Below are 19,320 nucleotides of genomic sequence, written 5' to 3' on the forward strand. Positions count from 1 at the left end.
TAATCCTATTATTATTATCTCTAAGATTAGAGATGTGAATGACCTTGTTTGACACATTTACTGGAAGGCCAGTACTTAGAAGATCGTGTTTGATTCGCTGTAGGACTTCTGCATTCTGGATCTATTTCATTCTGTGAAAAGTGACCATTTTCTCTCTCTAGCTTAAATGCTGAATGGTTGCCTGTCCACTTATTTTTGTCTTATTTATCATACATTATACTCTTCCATAATCTATTTTATTATTCCATCATTTTTATAATCCCTCTTAAACTTGACAAGTTTGACACAAATATTGGATAAAACATCAGGACGTCACATACTTTTTACAGTTTTATTATAAAAAACGAAAGGATTTTTATCCATAAATAACATATAAACTCCACATTGTGGAAATAGAAAAATATGTAAATCTTAACTGATTAAAATAGTCCAAAAAAATAAAACCATTTCACTGCATTTCAAGAAAACAGTTCAAGTCAAGGCAGCTATGTGCCTCTCGTGAGATCACTGTTTAGACAAGCTGATCTCATTTCGAACGGTCTCTGGAAGGGGTCGCGCGACCCACACAAAGTTTCATGAACGTTAAATTCATAATGAAACCCCCCAAAGCCTGCGGCTCAACTATTCGCAGTATGTCATCATGGTCTATTTATGACTCGTATCAATATTTGGACATGGCTTGACTCAATCCCCTTTGTGTATAAAGTATCTATCTATCTAGATAGACCCACTGACCATCAAATGTCTGCTTCTGTAGTAAAACAGTCAAAGGTGCCATACTGCATAACACTGCATTCGGTTCCGAAGCTCTGTCACTTGGGGCTTCGAATTCTCCCGGTTTGCCACCTATGAAACATCAGCATCAATGTCATATGGTTGGCTGTGATGTGCATTTCCATGCCAATATCAGAGCTGGAAAGGGTAATCCTGTATATACCGAAGTAAGGGTTTCGGTAAAGGCAAGCTCTTTGTGCACGTTGTGTGTTTGTTAATAACCAATCGTGTAAGATGTTGCAAAGAAGGAAACGCTTGAGGACAGTGGATTGGTCTTTTGAGTTTCAACAGCACGGCACATTCCTTGGGTGTTGATGAAGGTGCGGGATTGTTGATCTCTTCAGGTTTTTCCTCCTGCTTTTCGCTCTTGGAGCCCACGTAGTGCTGTACAAGGCTGGGTATATCAGGAAAAGACTGCAGGCGAGATTTGATGGGTGAACTGGAGTCCAGACAGAAACGTCCGAGGGTGTACTCGATGCGAACGTTGGTGGGTCCGCGGCCAGTTTTAACAGACAGTGTCAACATATAGAGGGGGTGACTGCTGTCCCGCACCAGAAAAGTCCCCTCAGATGCCCCCTGTAGGACGGCGTGGGCCTCGCTAGCAGAAATGGCACCCCAGTACCAACCTGATAAAAAAATAGAAGGCATTAAAAAAATGCTAATTATGTCTTGTATATATTAAAAACCTTGATTTAAGAATAATCTGATTTATGAATGCACATCAATTTGGTAATACTTTTTTATTCATTAGTTAAAAGAAGAAAATCAGAAGATTTGTGGTACCTGAGGCTTCCAAATAGGAGAAATTGTTGTAGATGGATATCAAATCCTTTTTAGGTTCCCACCGTGCAGGAGCGTGAATGCACCGGGAAGATGAGAAGGGCACCTCAGCAAAGAAGCTATCGGGCAAACGAGTCCTTGGGCTGGAAAAATAACAGTAATCATTAAAATGGCTTGTTATTTATTCATTTAGTAGACGAGTTTATCAAAGCCACTTAGAAATGTGAGACGAGTTAACAAGTGCATGGAAGCCATGTTTACAAATAATACTCGAGGTTGAAGCTGTGAAAGGTAAAGATAAATTAAAAAGCAGCGATCACTGAGTTAAAACGAGCATTTATTTGCACAAATTGGTTTAGATGATTTAGACGATTTTTCATGAGGCGTAATAAATAATCGATAAAAAAACTGTTGCCATATATTACTGTAATAACAACAGCAACACCCTGTAACTAAATATGTTTTAAAATACACATAGCGATTATTACGGCTCCCCAAATGTCAGAATGGGGTAAGGGGCGTCTTATGTATCTACCCTGATGCCCCTAAAACATGTTTATATTTAATAATTAAATAATATCTGATAATTAACGTTTTCAAACATTAAATGACTACACAGAATGTAAAAATGTGAAGTTTGTTTATTACTTGTGTTGTGTTAATTATAGGTTAACAAAGAGCCAAAACTTTATTTACAGAACGCTAAAAATGTCTGGTATTTCGTTAATTAAAAATGAAACATGTATGGTTTATTATTGTATGTATTCATATTAGGAGGAAGTGAATTTAACTTACCCTTGGACGCACAGAATCATTGTTAAAATATCCGGTTTAACAGCTCTCCTAAATGTTTCTTTCTCCCTAAGATTTTAAACCAATAATCTTAACTTCTCAGCTCAGTGACATTCTCAGTCGTAGGCAAGATGTAAAATAATGTCACGCGTATGTCAGCGGGACGTAAAAATTTGTTTTGTAAAGTACAGGTTTGACAGAGCGGAGTCGCGTCTCGAGCGGCGCTTCTGTTCAAGCTCGTGCCCTGAAACTGAACAAGAAGCGGAACACTGCAGGGTTTGGCTTGTTCGGTTCGTCTGACTTCCCTGAACTAGCTTTCTGAGAACCAACCACCTCCCCACCCCCCGCACGCGTTTAGCGCCTGTGACGCCATCAGCTCTGTGAAACCCGTAGAATCAATCCCCTTTTCTTTCTCATTCAAGCATACAGCAGTCCCGTGAGTAATACACTAGAAGCGGAATGGTTCTTGAGTGACTCATGTGGGAGTTTTTTGTTTTTTGGCCATGAACGGTAATTGCTTCATGATGTTTGTGATTGACGTTTGTGATTCTCGTGAAACCGCACTCCTAGCGTTCCAAGAACTTTCCAGGAAAACTGAACGCCTGTACGGAGTTCAGCCAATCAGGTCCCACCCCGCCGACGAGACCACGCCCCTCTGTGTACATGCGTCCAACTTAACCATTTGTTGACTGTTGAAAAGAATATAATGAACAAATGTAAACTCTTGAGGTCCATACGTAGACGTAATACAGTTTTTATATTAATCACATTTTAGTATTTTTGAAAAAAAATTACTTAATAAAATTTTTTTTAAATTAGTTTTAAATAAAAAATGTGTTTACTTTTTACGTAATTAAATTTTTTTTATAACATGACAACCTCATAAAACACTGCTGTTGCATGCTATCCTTGAAAGCTTATTTTCATTTAGTTTAGGGATTTAGTAATGATGCTCTTTAATTTGACTATTTTTTTCTATTTTTGCTTTAGTTTTGTTCAATATGATATTTTGTTGTAAATCTTACACTTAGATTTTCAATGCAAGTTCTAAACGCTTGTTTTTCTGCCATCTGGAGGGTATCAGGTGTATTACACTCTATGCTACAGAACAGTACAGCCCCCAGGGATGCTGAAAATCAGGGTCGTGCACCCTGCACAGACATTTTGAAGGGCAGTGGACCAACCCCCCTCCCCCAGACGGGGGAACTGAGGGGGGTGGTACTATTAATATGGTTTTATTAACATAATAATGATTATTATTATTATTATAGATTACTAGTAGCAACTAAGACAAGTGATTATAATATACTTAATAACAAGAATTATAGTGTGACAAACTGCTAAATATTCTATATAATTTACCTGCTGGCTTGGTGGAGCTTTGAATCCATGTTTGCAATGTTGAACTGCATTTAGTAGCCTCCCTTTCCAATCTGTCTTCATTTTTGTGAAGGCATTGTTTTTTTGTATTTTTTGTCTACAAAGTGTGCCAACAATCAAAAATTTTGTGATATTTATGATTGGGTATTCTAATTTGATAAGACAAGCATTGTAATTCTAAGAATGTGAGATTTGTAATTAATGATAGCACACATACATCTCGAAGATGTCTGTTTGATGTCTGCATTTACATCTGCAAGGTTGTTTTTTGATTGTCAACGTTGGATTTTGACATCGGATCAATGTCTGATTTTGATGTCAGGCCAATGTTGAATTTTGATGTCGGATCAACGTTGGATTTTGACGTCAGATCAACGTTGGATCCTGAGATCGGATCAATGTCTGATTTTTTGACGTCAGGCCAATGTTGAATTTTGATGTCTGATCAACGTTGGATTTTGATGTCGGATCAACGTTGGATCTTGACGTCGGATCAATGTTGAATTTTGACGTCGGATCAACGTTGGATCCTGAGGTCGGATCAATGTCTTATTTTGACGTCAGGCCAATGTTGAATTTTGATGTCAGATCAACATTGGATTTTGACATCGGATCAACGTTGGATCCTGAGATCGGATCAATGTCTGATTTTTTGACGTCAGGCCAATGTTGAATTTTGATATCTGATCAATGTTGAATTTTGACGTCGGATCAACGTTGGATTTTGATGTCGGATCAATGTCTGATTTTGATGTCAGGCCAATGTTGAATTTTGATGTCGGATCAACATTGGATTTTGACGTCGGATCAATGTTGGATCCTGAGATCGGATCAATGTCTGATTTTTTGACGTCAGGCCAATGTTGAATTTTGATGTCTGATCAACGTTGATATTTGATGTCTGATCAACGTTGATATTTGATGTCTGATCAACGTTGAATTTTGACGTCGGATCAACGTTGGATCCTGAGGTCGGATCAATGTCTTATTTTGACGTCAGGCCAATGTTGAATTTTGATGTCAGATCAACATTGGATTTTGACATCGGATCAACGTTGGATCCTGAGATCGGATCAATGTCTGATTTTTTGACGTCAGGCCAATGTTGAATTTTGATATCTGATCAATGTTGAATTTTGACGTCGGATCAACGTTGGATTTTGATGTCGGATCAATGTCTGATTTTGATGTCAGGCCAATGTTGAATTTTGATGTCGGATCAACATTGGATTTTGACGTCGGATCAACGTTGGATCCTGAGATCGGATCAATGTCTGATTTTTTGACGTCAGGCCAATGTTGAATTTTGATGTCCGATCAACGTTGGATTTTGACGTCGGATCAATGTTGGATCCTGAGGTCGGATCAATGTCTTATTTTCACGTCAGGCACGTTCACGACAGTGGATTTTGACGTCATTAGCTAATTTTGAGCAGAAGTCAAGGTGAATTAAGACTATTTAATATCTGCAGAAACCTTTAGGTTGTAAGCTAATATTTCATAATAAATGTCCACAGACTTATACTGAAAAAAACATTTATGTTGTCAGATCGATGTATCCACTTGTGTTGGATTTTGATGTCGGACCAAAGATGGATTCTGATGTCAGACCAACGTTGGATCTTGACGTCAAATCAATATCTGATTTTGACGTCAGGCCAATATTGGATTTTTACATCAGGCCAATGTTGGATTTTGACGTCAATAATTTTAAGATGTCAAGGTGAAATAAAATAATCACCAAACACTCAGTCACACAAATTGTATTTATTTATGTAACATTATGCTTATAAGTGTTGCAGAAAAGGGTCTGTTTGTGGTCTGATTATCAACACTGTTATATGCCGTATAGGCCTACTTATAAAAAACAACAGGAATATATTTTTGAAAAAAATCACAAACAGTTGTTAGATTAATAACATTCAGTATCATTCAATAAGACTGAAAAAGTGTTGGACATAAAGGTTTTATTTGGAATTATCTGCCTACTAGAAGTTGCTTTTACACAACATTTTGTGATGATATATGTTTATGATATATGACGAAAAATATCAAATCAATGTAGGAGACAAAAAATATATTATTCACATTCATTACACTGAATCAGATTTACTTGCCTAAAAGTCAATCTGTATCGTTCAGCATTTGTTACCAGCTGAAAAGCTGACATACTGTAGTCAAGTAATCACATTTTGTTTACATGTCCGATCTGGCTCTATATGCACTTGTTCTTGGACTATTCAATGGTTACATGTTTCTCAGAGTAAACCAGCGTACCTTATTCTTTTCGAAATTATTAATACAAACCACAAACATGTTTATATTATAAGCTCTATACTATCACATTAAAAACAATGTTAATTCTTATCAAAATTTAATTGAGTGTAGACATTTAGAAGAAATTCTAAGAATATGCTAAGAAAATTTACATAGACAATGAATTCCTGAGTATTCCTCTTTCTCAAAGATATACAGGTTAGCACACCAAATTAATAAATATCCAATGAGATACAAGCCACAGAAAGTAAAAACAAATTTAAACTATCGTCTCCCAGTGGGAAGAGCAGTTCATTTCTTTCTTTATCTCCTTCCTAGCTGTCTCCACTTCCCTTAATGAGACGTTTGTTTCCTCTTTTCCCAGCAGGCCCGCGGGGTTTGGCGAAGGCTTGCTTGAGAGTCTGCTGCTTAGGGTGGACCTCATCATACAGGTACTGGTCTGTCAGTTCATCTCCACTATCGATCTCCAGCTAAATGAAGACACATGAAATTATTAGAAACGCTAAAACACCAGCCAAATTATAAGTGTGACTCTAAAGCACTATCAATCCGGGTCTGAACTTTTCATGATAAACCAACACATGAAGTGTAGCTTTACCTTTTTAGCCACCTCGAGGTGAAAATCCCTTTCGACTTCCTCCAGCAGTCGACTTTTGCAGCTAGAATACAGCATCCTTTCCTTGATACTGCAGCTGTATCCTGGCATGGAGTATATGAACACTGTGGAGAGTAATAGGGGAAGGTGTGTCAAAAATAAGTCTAACTAAGGAATATGTGACCCAGTCTGTAAAAACCCAGCTAAAATTACATAAAATCCTCCCACATAACATATAGACAGTTCTGTGAAAATACAATTTTGAAATTATATTTTGATGCCCCTTATATCATAATAATATTATGAGACTTAAGCAGGCACCGTCACGAAAGGACGTACCGACAGACTCCAGGTATTCCCCCTCATGTGAGTGTTTGTAGAGGAAGAAGTGATATCTGGGTGTATCCGTTGGGATCCGGCGTGGTAGATCGCAGATGTCTGTCGGGCTGGTGTGAACCAAATCAATGGTTTCCTTCTCTGTGTCCAACTTCTATAAACAGAACACAAAAAGTGGTATCATCAGTGTACAGTAAATGTAATGTAATGTAAAGACGTCTTTTCTGAAGTATTTTGCTGTGAACAGGTGATTGTGATATTTTTCTAATGCAATAATATTCATTTCAAATTGAGGCTGGAGCACCCAAATATTTTTTCAACTGTAAGTGTTGTGTGTATCGCACCAGTTGGATGTAGTTGATCCGTCTCTCTGCGAGCTGTTGTAGGGCACGTTTAGCCTCGGCCTTTAAGGGAAAAGCAAGACCCTGTAGAGTTTGATGTTTAGGGTCCACGCTGATCTCAGTTTTCACCTACAGACGACCATAACAGGAGCATTTTGTTAGCACATTAGCAAACAGTTTGACCCCATGAGAAAAATACTTAATAATGTGGTGTACTATTAGTATTTAGGTAAACTATAGTTAACACTGCAGTGTGCTGTAGTATATTATACAAATATAAAAAAGTTTTTACACTAGTTTTTTTTTTTTAAGTTGAATTAACTCAAACTTTTAAAGGTGACTTTTTTAAAGATGTAAAATACATTTTTGGTGTCCCCAGAGTACATATGTGAAGTTTAAGCTAAAAATACCATATAGATAATTTATTATAACATGTTAAAATAGCCACTTTGTAGGTGTTAGCAAAAATGTGTGTTCTCTAAAATGCAAATGAGCCGATGAAATGCAAACACTGATTGCCAAGTGCTGTCAATTATCTCTCTCTCTCTCTCTCGGAGCAGTATTATTATAATAAGATCCGCTTTTGACATCACAAGGGTAACCAAATTTCGAGGAGCTTTTTTTCACATGCTTGCAGACAATGGTTTATCAGAACTAAGTTACTGTTTTGTTCTTTTTCATTTTTTTTTTAGGTTGATAGAAGCACTGGAGAGCCAATTATAGCACTTAAACATGGAAAAAGGCAGAACAAACAGGTTACTTACTTTTTTTAAGTTGAACGAACAAATATTTTATTTTTCTGTGCAGAATATACAATTAGTATTATAGTATTAACTATAGTTTAATCATAGTATTAACTATATTGAATTGATAAACTAAAATAATCACTGTAGTATCTCGTAATATAATATTTATATAATACTATAATATTTGTGTGTGAATGCACACACAAATTCCGTAAAATCATTGGCAGCGTGAAAGTTTTTACAGTTGTAAAAAATTTGCTGTAATTATACAGCTGGTTGCCAGTAACTTACTGTAGAAGATGAAGACCGAAAATGTTTCGTGTTTATTTAACTTTGAACAAACTTAGTAAATAATATAAATGTAAAATTTACAGTAAGTTACTGGCAGCTAGTTGCCAGTAATACCCAGAAATACTGTAATTTCTACAGAACTGTTTTACAGTGTAATCTCTGTCACATAACATTGTATTAATCTCAACTAAAACTAATAAAAAAAATGACCAATTCATGTCAATTTTATGACAGTTAAGCACATTTTTCACACTATAAAAAATGAAATGTTAAAAAAAATGTCCACGAAAGCAAAATGTTCTGACTGAGAGACAGTTTTAGAATATGCCTATTTCTTAGACAGCAATGCGTTTCACAGTTTTTATATCAGGTGAGCAAATTTCTAAAGATGTCTATGAGATTTCAAGCACTCACCTGTCTAACTCTCCCCTGGAAGCACAAAGATTGAGTAAAGAATGTGTTAAAGTTTAAATTTACATTGAAATGTCAGAATTCCCATGTTTGACGCTTTAACAAAGAGCTCAAGAATTAAATGCATGGTCACCATACCATGTAGTATGTGTTAGTATAGATGGATAGCTGTAGTGTTTTTCACCTCTGTGATTTTGATTCGCTGTAGCTCCTGTTCAGCGGCTGTCAGAGGGGCTGGTGCTGAACATGACGTAATGTGACGCAGGTAACCCTGAAAGCAAACATCTTCCTGGTGATGGAAAAAAAATAGAGCAATTATTTACAATGACATGTACATTCACATATGATGAATTAAAAATAAAACATAGTGGGGTGGCATCCCAGACAGGGTTTAAATTAAGCCAGAACTAGGCCTAAGTTATACTAAGACATTTATGTTAAGATATGTGAGTACAGGGTGTTTTTAAAAGGGACTAGAATAAACCCTATCCTGGAAATCACCCCATGGTATTGTACATCTTTATTGTCCACCAAAGTGGAAATTTAAATGTAAATATATAAAAAAATTATTGTGCAAATGTTAATTTGATTCATTCTAACTGTAACAAAATGACTATAAATATTTTTTTAGGTTGAAAAGTAAATTAGAAAAACTAGAGTTGCACTTTAAATACACAACTTTACCTTATAAAAGCTGATTTGGCAGATGCTTTAATTCAAAGGGCTTTACAAGTTTTCAAAGTTTTTTTTGTATTTGTGTTCCTGGGAATTTAACCCATGACCTTTGTGCTGCAGCTGATGCAACGCTCTACCAGCTGGTTTACAGGAACATATGTGTACAGGCGTTTGATCTGTATGAACAGTGTATATTTATTCTCTTTGTGTTGACCATGACTGGTGATGAATTCAAAGAACATTCCTAGAACAGTCCAGAAAGAGTCCTGTTTCTAAATAAAGGAACATGGTGGTCCACTCTGTGAACTTTATCAAGGGGGAATAATACAGGTTCAGGGTACAGTATTTGACTGGCAGGTAAATACAGATAATGGGGGAATGAGTTTATATATCAGCACACATCCCTTATTATGGCTTTTTGGTGTTTTGTGGAAATACATCATGTTTTATTTTGCAATCAATCAGTGTTAAAACCGTAGTTAGGTGATCATTACTTACATTTACATCATTGCATTTGTTTTTATCCAGAGTCGAGGTAAAAATGGATTTTTATCAGTTTTGGTGTTTTCTGGGATTGAACCCATGACTTTTGCATCGCTTATGCAATTCTCATTGCAGGTACATGTATAAGGTGGTAAATAAATTCTAAGATGGGAGATTTAATCTGTGGACAGTATACAGACATTATGGAAAAACTGTGTACTGTCCAAAAATGTTCTTCAAGCATGATGTTACTGTGTATGTTAGTACCTCGACTGTCCCGAACATCTCATCTTTGACGTGGCCACCACCGAACTCTTTCTTCACTGTTGCTCGGGTGGCTGCATACAGCATCTTTTGTCTGACCTGTATCAAAAAGCAATGATTTACATTTTAATTCAACAGTAACAGAATAAACTCTATGGCCTGTATACCAATTAACAATTATATTGAAACATTTTCTATAAAAAAACTAAATGGTGACTGTGTAAAATTCCTGCCTTAATGCTGGGTTGTTTTTAACCCAGCTCTGTGTTCTGTGCAATATTGTCCCAGCCCTGGGTTAAAAAATTAATGTTCCAGTAACCAGTTGTAAACCGTAACACCCTCTAAAAAGAGCTGGGTTTTCAAGGGTGTACTGTAAATACTGTAGTATTTTTAAATATCAAAGGTTCAAAAACACTGTGGAATCTAAGAAAAGAATATAGTTTACCAACTTCAGCCAAAAACCAACGTCGGATGGACATCAACCTGTTACGTCAGGTTGACGTCATAAATTTACGTTGGCCTGACATCAAGCTGTAGCATCGGGTTTATGTCAAAAAACAACGTCAGACTGACATCAAGCTGTTACATCAGGTTGACGTCATAAATTAATGGTGGTCTGACATCAAACTGTAACGTCGGCTTGACGTCAAAAACTAACATCGGACTGACGTCCAAATGTAACGTTAAGTTGATATCAAAAACCAATGTCAGGCTAACAACAAGCTGTAACATTGGGTTGACAGCAAAACCTAACATCGGTCTGACATCCAGATGTCATAAATTAATGTTGGCCTATCAAGCTAGAATTTCAGGTTGACGTCAAAAACCAACGTCGGACTGAGTCCAATTGTAACGTCGGGTTGACATTAAAAAAACAATGTTAGCCCGACATCAAGCTATTACGTTAGGTTAACGTCAAAAACCAACGTCGGGCTGACATCCAGATCTAACGTCGGGTTGATGTCATAAATTAATGTCGGACTGATGTCAAGCTATAATTTCGTGTTGACGTCAAAAATCAACGTTGGCCTGACGACAAGCTGTAATGTCGGGTTGGTGTCAAAAACCAGCATCAGACTGACTTCAAGCCACAACGTCAAGTTAATGTCAAAACATAACGTCAAGCTCTATTTCAAGTTGATGTCAAAAACCAACATCAAACTAATGTCAAGCTGTAACATCGAGTTGGCGTCAAAATGTAACATCGGGTTGACTTCATAAACCCATCATCAGCCTGACATCGAGCTCTAATGTCGGGTTGATGTCAAAACCTAACGTCAGCCTGACGCCAAGCTGTAACAATAGGTTAATGTCAAAAAACATTATCTTTCTGACGTCAAGCTCTAACGTCAGTTTGACGTTAAAAACTAACGCCGGGCTGACGTCAAGCTCTAATGTCGGGTTGACGTCAAAAGGTAACGTCAGGTTGGCGTCAAAACCCAAAATCGGCCTGACGTCCAGATGTAACACTTGGTTTAATGTCAAAAACCAACGTCAGACTGACGTCAAGCTCTTCTTGTAAAACAGTAAATTTAATTGATAACAACAATAATGATATTTTAGCATTAGAGCTACTACTGTGACTAAAGCTGGATATACCATTACAAAAACAATGATTTTGCTAATAACCAATACTGTTTTGTTATTTTGAGGCAGCTGTGGCACAACCCTTACACTGGGTGCTGGTTTAATACATTTAAACACTATACATAGTGTTATGTTTCACACTTCTTATAAATAACAGGAACAATATACTAATACTAATTTATTATTTCAAGGATGTTTATAAATGTTTTTTTTAGTTTATTATAGGCTAATGAAGAACTATAGATAGTTAAAGTCAAACCAGATCATGCCAAACATCTTCATGCCTACATGTTCAACCTACTGGAGACTGGTCAGGTGACCAGGAGATAAAGAGCCATTCATAGCCTTGGGCGTTTTTAGAGTCCAGACGATATAAAATGTAACAGGGCTCGTGAGGGCACAGCAGGGGAAGTAGGAAATGGTCATAGTCTTTATCCCAACTCTGACGTGGCTCTCTGTATGCACCCAGCACCAGCTGCTCTGAAACACAGAAAATGCTCTCATCACAAATCTAGCGCAACCAACACAACACACATAACAATAATTTATAACATTTATCATAGCATAGTGTTTATCACTAAACATGTTTACGACAAGGCTACACTTGTGTAATATTACTGATAACAAACAAGTGAAATGTTATATACTGTATTATCTAGCTTATGCTATAAAAAGTACATGACAAACCTTGTCTCTAACCTGATATAGCAACTGCAGCTTACTTCACATAGAGACACTGTAATCTTCAGTTATTTATATATCAAACACTCCACTAGTGAAGGGTGTCATCAATTTTGGACACACTTGACTAAATGTAAAGTATGAAATTAGGTAATCGTTATATAATTGTTATATAGGTCAGTTATAAACTGTGCCGGTATATTCACTTTTTTATTTATGAAAAATACATTTTAAGTTTAATTTAATTATTTTTGTATTTATTTTTAATGAGTTGAGCAAGGTAGTGATGGAAAAGCATCATTTAGTGTCCAGGATACATGGGAACTCATAAGACCGCTAGTAAGGTACCAAAATTGGATGAATTTTAATACATTTTTAATACAGTTAATGCAATGCGATACTAATCTATTGAATAAATGCATTATTTAATTTACTCAATGAACAAAATACATTCAATGACTTATATAACACATACATACTTAAACATCGTATAAGTTTTTTGCCACAGTTTCAATGAATGCTTTTCTTTTAAGTTGCTTTAAACAGTATGGGGCGGTTTCCCGGACAGGGATTGTCCTAGGCTAAAATAAAGGTAAGAGCTGTCCAAACTGAAAACTATGACATATCTTAAAAAATACATCAGTGCCTTTTGTTTTGCCTCAAAATGCACACAAGTAATGTTTTTAGTAAGGCATGTTTTTTTAACTAGTTATATTTCCTAATTAAACTAAGGCCTAGTCCTAGCTTAAACTAATCCCTGTCTGCGAAACAACCCTATATATTCTAAAGTGTTTTGCAAATTAAAATAATTGAATCATTAATAATTTCCATATTTTTATATTACATTTAACTGTAACGTATACACAACAACGGTGTCCACAACAGAAAATCACATATCTATTCTTAAGCACCTCACATTTCACAAATCAAAATTACTAAAAAGTTACAAGCATGTGTTTATGACCATCTCACAATCTTTATAGTCTTGTGTATTCTGCCCTTTGCTTGTATTGATCCAAGCCATGTTATAGAAACAATATGATCTTTGATGTGCTATAACATTAAACTTTTATATGGTTATTTAGCTCGCTGACATGTTTGCCAACTTCAGTATGACATCAGTATAAACTCTTTTCCAAAAACATTATACACTGTCAGAAATACAGTGTGTTTCTGTCACTGGGGTGGTACCTTTTTGTACCTTTATAGGTACATTTACATTAACATTTAGTCATTTAGCAGACGCTATTGTCCAAAGTGACTTACAAATGAGGTAAACAATAGAAGCAATTATAGCAACACAAAAACACCAATACATAAGTGCACTGGAAATAGTCTCATCAAGTCTAACACAGTATACTTAGCCATGGGTTAGTATTTTTTGTTAGAATGTATAGATTTAGCCTACAGCACACTGAAATGTAGTATCATATACCCTAAGGACCAATTTTGTACCAGTGAAATAACCTTTAATTATACATTTAAAGGCACAAAATGGGTTCTTAAAGGGGACATATCACAGTAATCTGACTTTTTTCCATGTTTAAGTGCTATCATTGGGTCCCCGGTGCTTCTATCAACTTAGAAAATGTGCAAAAGAACAACCTAGTAACTAAGTTTTGGTAAACCATTCTCTGCAAGCATGTGAAAAATAGGTCATTGAAATTTGGTTCCCCCTGTGATGTCAGAAGGGGATAATACCTCCACTTAATCTGCACTATTTAGTGCAAAGATCAACTCATTTGCATTTAAAAGGACAACCAAAACTGCACATTTTTACTCACACCTACAAAGTGACAATTTTGACATGCTATAACAAATTATGATATTTTGAGCTAGAACTTTACATACATACTCTGGGGACACCAAAGACTTATTTGACATCTTAAAAATGTATTGTGAAATGTGCCCTTTAAAGTGCATATGTACCCCAAAAGGTACAACATTGTATTATGTTGTTAAAGTACAAAACAGTACCTTAGGATAACACCTCAGCGACAGAAAGGGTACAGTTTTGTACATTTTGTCTAAGTTTACATGGTTAATTTTTACCTTTTACCTTTATGGCTATACAACATATTGACATGTTGTATCTTTTGGGGTGCAATATTTTACCCCAAGGACCTATTGTGTACCTTAAGGAACAGTTTGTATCAGTTTACAAATTAGTTAACTAAACCTTTAAAGGTACACGATAGATCCTTAAGGTACAGTATGTACCTTACATGTACCCAAAGAGGTACAACATTGTGTTATGTTTAGTATACCTGTAAAGTAAAAAATGCATTTTTGCTATATATAAATTTCTTCATAAAATTTGTTGTATAAAGAATTTCTATTGTTTAAAAATATGCAGAAGATAAAAAGTCCAGGAATAAAAATTCCAACGTTCTAAAATTTTTGAGCCAGCGCTTCCATCAAAAGCAATAACAAGGTGTGATTTTAAAGGCCTTTTGCTCTATAACAAGTGTAAGTGTTATTACCATCATAAAATGATCATCACAACACAGATTTTCTAAGAAGTGATTCATTCTCATATAAAAAGATGGGATGACTGTGGGATCTATAAATGTGCTGTAATGTGGAGAGTGTATTATAGTGCATGAAAACACTTTCCTGTAGGAACTGTCCATCTAAATTCACTTATAAAAGATAAGTACAATATTCACATATAGGAATTCCAGCCAATGATTACAAAATATATATACTGATTTTAGCAGTAACTTATTTTTTAATTAATTTATTCATTTTTGTAAAATCAGTATTGTATCTGGTCATTATTAAAAAGTAAATTCTTAATTTTACGCAAAATCCAAAATCCGCGTGTTATTCTATCATCTTTTGTACCTTTTTTCCCAAAACGCGATAAACGCCACTCCTCCTTTTCTGCAGAATGCAATAAATCCGCTCAACAAATTACAGCGCACCATTCCACGCATTGTAAACAAATAATGGAGGTGCGTTGAATGCACGGACTCCTAGTTTTTCTCATCTACTTTGCACTTTGTGATCAACAAACAAACAAAAAGAAAATAATACTTTGATGGCATTGATAAACCTGTGGTGGTTTTCCGGGGCTGGAAAGAAACGTAAGCCATCAGGAAAAATGCCGGCTGTTGCTTGTTCTCCCAACAGCATCAAGCTTCTGTCATGATAAAGGAATAGTCTACCCTTTTGCCATATTATGTTCTTACCTCACCTTAGACTAAATAATACATATCTATCTTTTTTCAATGTGTGCACTGTACAGCGCGTCGTGAATGTGTTAGCATTTAGCCTAGACCCATTCATTCCTATGGTACCAAACAGGGAAGCCACCAAACACTTCCGTGTTTTCCCTATTTAAAGACTGTTACAGGAGGAGATATACCAGTTAGTATGGTGCCACAAAATAAAACTTTTTTTTGGTACCATAGGAATGAATAGGGCTAGGCTAAATGCTAACACATTCACAATGCGCTGTACAGTGCACGCATTGAAAAAAGATAGGTATGTATTAATTCGTCTAGGTTGAGGTAATAACATAGTTTATTATGGCAAAAGCGTAGACAATTCCTTTAACACATTGAAACCAGGGGATCTTATGAAAATGTTTCCATTATTTTACTTGAAGCCAATGAAAATCGAGCAGGAACAAAACATTTTACAGCTGATCGCTTTAAAAAGGTTCAGTGACGAAGTGTTTTGATTAATGCCATTAATGTTTATTTTTGAATCAGTTTTTATCATAAATATTTGAAAATAAAATTATGGATTTGAATTTCTTATGTTTTTATAACTTAAAGATGCTATGTGAAAGTTTGTAACAGAAAATAGTGTTTTTCATCTTGTCAGTGTCTTGGTATAGAAAACACGTTTTAACCGAAATTAGTCAAAATGGATTTATTGCGTTTTGGAACAAAACTCTTCATATATATATATATATATGTATATATGTATGTATGTATGTATATATGTATATATATGTATGTATATGTATATGTATATATGTATATGTATATATGTATGTATATGTATAATGTATATATATATATATGTATGTATGTATGTGTGTATATATGTATGTGTGTATATATGTATGTGTATGTATGTGTATGTATGTGTATGTATGTATGTATGCATGTATATGTATATGTATATATATATATGTATATATATATATATATATATGTATATATATATATATATATATATATAAATATATATATATATATATATATATATATATATATATATATATATATATATATATATATATATATATATATATATATTCTGGAAGGGGTTTCCAGTTTTCACAAATACTGTATTTTGTCAGCAAGTCAAGTCAAACATCAGACCAACAATACACAGTTATGCACACGCATACAAAACCAGGACAGTACATTGCTGATGTAAGCACATTTAGTGTTACCAAAATTACATATGATCCTACAGGTCCTTCATGTCATTGGTCTACTGTCTCAGCTTAAAACTTTACACGGATCACATTGCACGCGAGCACATCACTGACTTCCTGAAATGTTCAGCCCAACATACCCTCAATAACCACTGTAAAGAAGTACAGCTTACACTATAAAAACCCATTGTTGGGTCCAAAACCTTTTCTGGGTTAATTTAACCCAATATGTAGGCTCTTCTCTTTTTGACCCAATGCTAGTTTAAAAATAATTGGGGAAACGTGCATTGCAGTTTATTTTAATGTTGACAACCGTTTAGTAGCCCTGCTTTAAAAAGCTTGCTATGAATGTATTGCCATTCCTATTATAACTGCAATCAAGGGTGCAATTGCATTCAAGGCCTCTGCTTTAAAGCATCTAAAGGTTGTGCCGACTGTGAGAATTTGCACCTGAACTGAAATGAACTTCAATTGTGCCTATTGTCAAAAACATCTAGCAAATCAATAACCGCATGTATCACGAACACCGTCCACCCACGTACACGTAAGCAGTCTGATCGACCATCAAGGGGATTTCCTGATGCTCTCTCACAGCAGCTGCTATTCTGAGGTTGCACACATTCCAGCTATCAGCCCTGACACATAGTTTCCATCAGCTTTTCGCGTACCCCTTAACACACACATACGGAAAGTTGTTTGCCTGCACGTAGGTGCCAGCATCAAAACGCAAACATCTCCATGAGTCCTGCATGTCATAATAAACATCGCCACAACAAATATCACGTGACACCACGTTTGGATCGAATGTCATCTTCTTGCTTTGTCAGTGTTAACAAAGAAAATCCTATAATTACAAACCCTGACTAGCAGCTAATCACGTGACTGTTGTCATCGACCAATCGGGGTTGAGATATGCATGTGACTCAGGAACCCAGTCAACGGAAATATCCAAAACTGTTGCCGTGCTGTCTCATTCCAAACCGGCCTGAAATATCTAAAAGGCTCCTGATAAAATGTCCACCCAGACGTCTTCAAAAAGCCCAGATGGCAGAAAGTCCAAATAGCAACAATCCTAAAATGAATCTCTCTACGACATGATTTTAAAGTGACTGGAGATGTTAAATATGGCACCTAGTCACCTATTGTATTAAAAATATCAAGGTTATATGTAGAAAACAGTAATTCACAAAAAATGACTCTGTCACTGAAAAAAAACTTTGAATCAAGAAAGAGTGTGAACACGGACACATGCACACACCCAGAATTGAACTTAGGTAATGGCGAGTGACTTCACACAAATTCGATAGTGTTTTGATCTTTTAAGCAATTGGATCTTGTCACCCGATAGTGAGCTTGCATTTCAGGAGTACTTGACACTCGTATGCAAACACACACACACACACACACACACACACTCGCACACCTTCATTGCAACAGAGAACAGGTCATCGTTCCTCTGACCTCGGCACAGTTAAGCTCTCCTGAAGCTTCCAGTGTCTACGTCATCTGACCGAGCTCAGATCAAAACACATTGTGAAACATGTTTTGTTTCTCTGTCCTCATATATGCTCTCGCCACAACGGCAAAACACCCCCCCCCCCAAAAAAAACACTAACCAATAAGTTATACAAACTTATTGTTAATAAAATAGGATACCTAGATATGTCCTCTTGAGGTACTAATATGCACCCTTAAGATACAACGGTGTACTTTTTAAAAGGGTACTGCTTTAGTGGCAGCTTTTGTGAGAATCTGTATCATGAATAAATATTATTAGTACCTCAAAGAGACATATTGGTACCAAATGTAGACATGTCTGTACCTAAATGGTACACGTTATAACCTTTTAAAACGGTACCATCTCAGTGACAAGATTGGTGCCAATCTGTTCTGAGAGTAAAGGTACCAAAAAGCACCGTAGTACAAATCAATACAATAGAAATATGACAGTGTTTTGTACATTTACCATGACTACCACAGGGTCAGATGAAACAAAGATTACATCTAGTTGAGAAAACATATATTATTGGAAAGTACACCCTATATAAAACCAATGTTTGAGGTTCCATCTTCTAAAACCTAAATTTTTAAATAGATTTCCTAATTTCTCTTTCAAGATGAATACAAAGAGCCCGAACACATCGCACCCTCAATTCACTCACCGTCTTTGATCAACACCTGGATGAGGCGGCCAAATCCACTTCTCGCTCTGGCCAGAAACTCCCTCAACTCTTCTGTGACCACCAGAACCAGAAACATGGCGGGTCAGCGCGATGCCTTCCTACCCGCCGAGCAAACTTCCGAGTTGGATGAAGCCGGATGCACAGGTCGGATCACCTGGATGATCTTGAAAATCTTGGTCTGTTTGGAAGGGGTTTGTTAAAAGAACATTAAAACACAATAGAAAAGAGCGGTTTGACCCGAGAGTTCGGTGAGTGACGGTGTGTGTGCTGTCCAAGCTGGAGAGGAGCAAGTGTGTGAGAGAAGGCTCCTGTAACTGGGACAGGA

The 19,320-nt window shown here is 36.1% G+C and overlaps 2 protein-coding genes across 2 annotated transcripts; both read right to left on the reverse strand.

Moving 5' to 3' along the window:
- Nucleotides 1-317: 317 nt before the first annotated feature.
- On the reverse strand, nucleotides 318-2,770 carry cisha (cytokine inducible SH2-containing protein a). Its single transcript, XM_065279861.2, has 3 exons — nucleotides 2,350-2,770; nucleotides 1,558-1,697; nucleotides 318-1,400 (listed from the first exon to the last, which is right to left on the reverse strand). Exons 1-3 carry the CDS (start codon nucleotides 2,367-2,369, stop codon nucleotides 907-909), a joined length of 654 nt encoding a protein of 217 aa, XP_065135933.2. The 5' UTR covers nucleotides 2,370-2,770; the 3' UTR covers nucleotides 318-906.
- Nucleotides 2,771-5,478: 2,708 nt separating this feature from the next.
- Nucleotides 5,479-19,320, reverse strand: twf2 (twinfilin-2). The gene is made up of 8 exons (XM_065279863.2): nucleotides 18,975-19,320; nucleotides 12,034-12,212; nucleotides 10,149-10,244; nucleotides 8,908-9,012; nucleotides 7,279-7,404; nucleotides 6,938-7,088; nucleotides 6,602-6,723; nucleotides 5,479-6,473 (listed from the first exon to the last, which is right to left on the reverse strand). The coding sequence occupies exons 1-8, from the start codon at nucleotides 19,069-19,071 to the stop codon at nucleotides 6,318-6,320; spliced, it is 1,032 nt and encodes a 343-aa protein (XP_065135935.2). The 5' UTR covers nucleotides 19,072-19,320; the 3' UTR covers nucleotides 5,479-6,317.

This window comes from Paramisgurnus dabryanus, chromosome 7 (assembly GCF_030506205.2).
Source record: "Paramisgurnus dabryanus chromosome 7, PD_genome_1.1, whole genome shotgun sequence".
NCBI classification, from domain to species: domain Eukaryota; kingdom Metazoa; phylum Chordata; class Actinopteri; order Cypriniformes; family Cobitidae; genus Paramisgurnus; species Paramisgurnus dabryanus.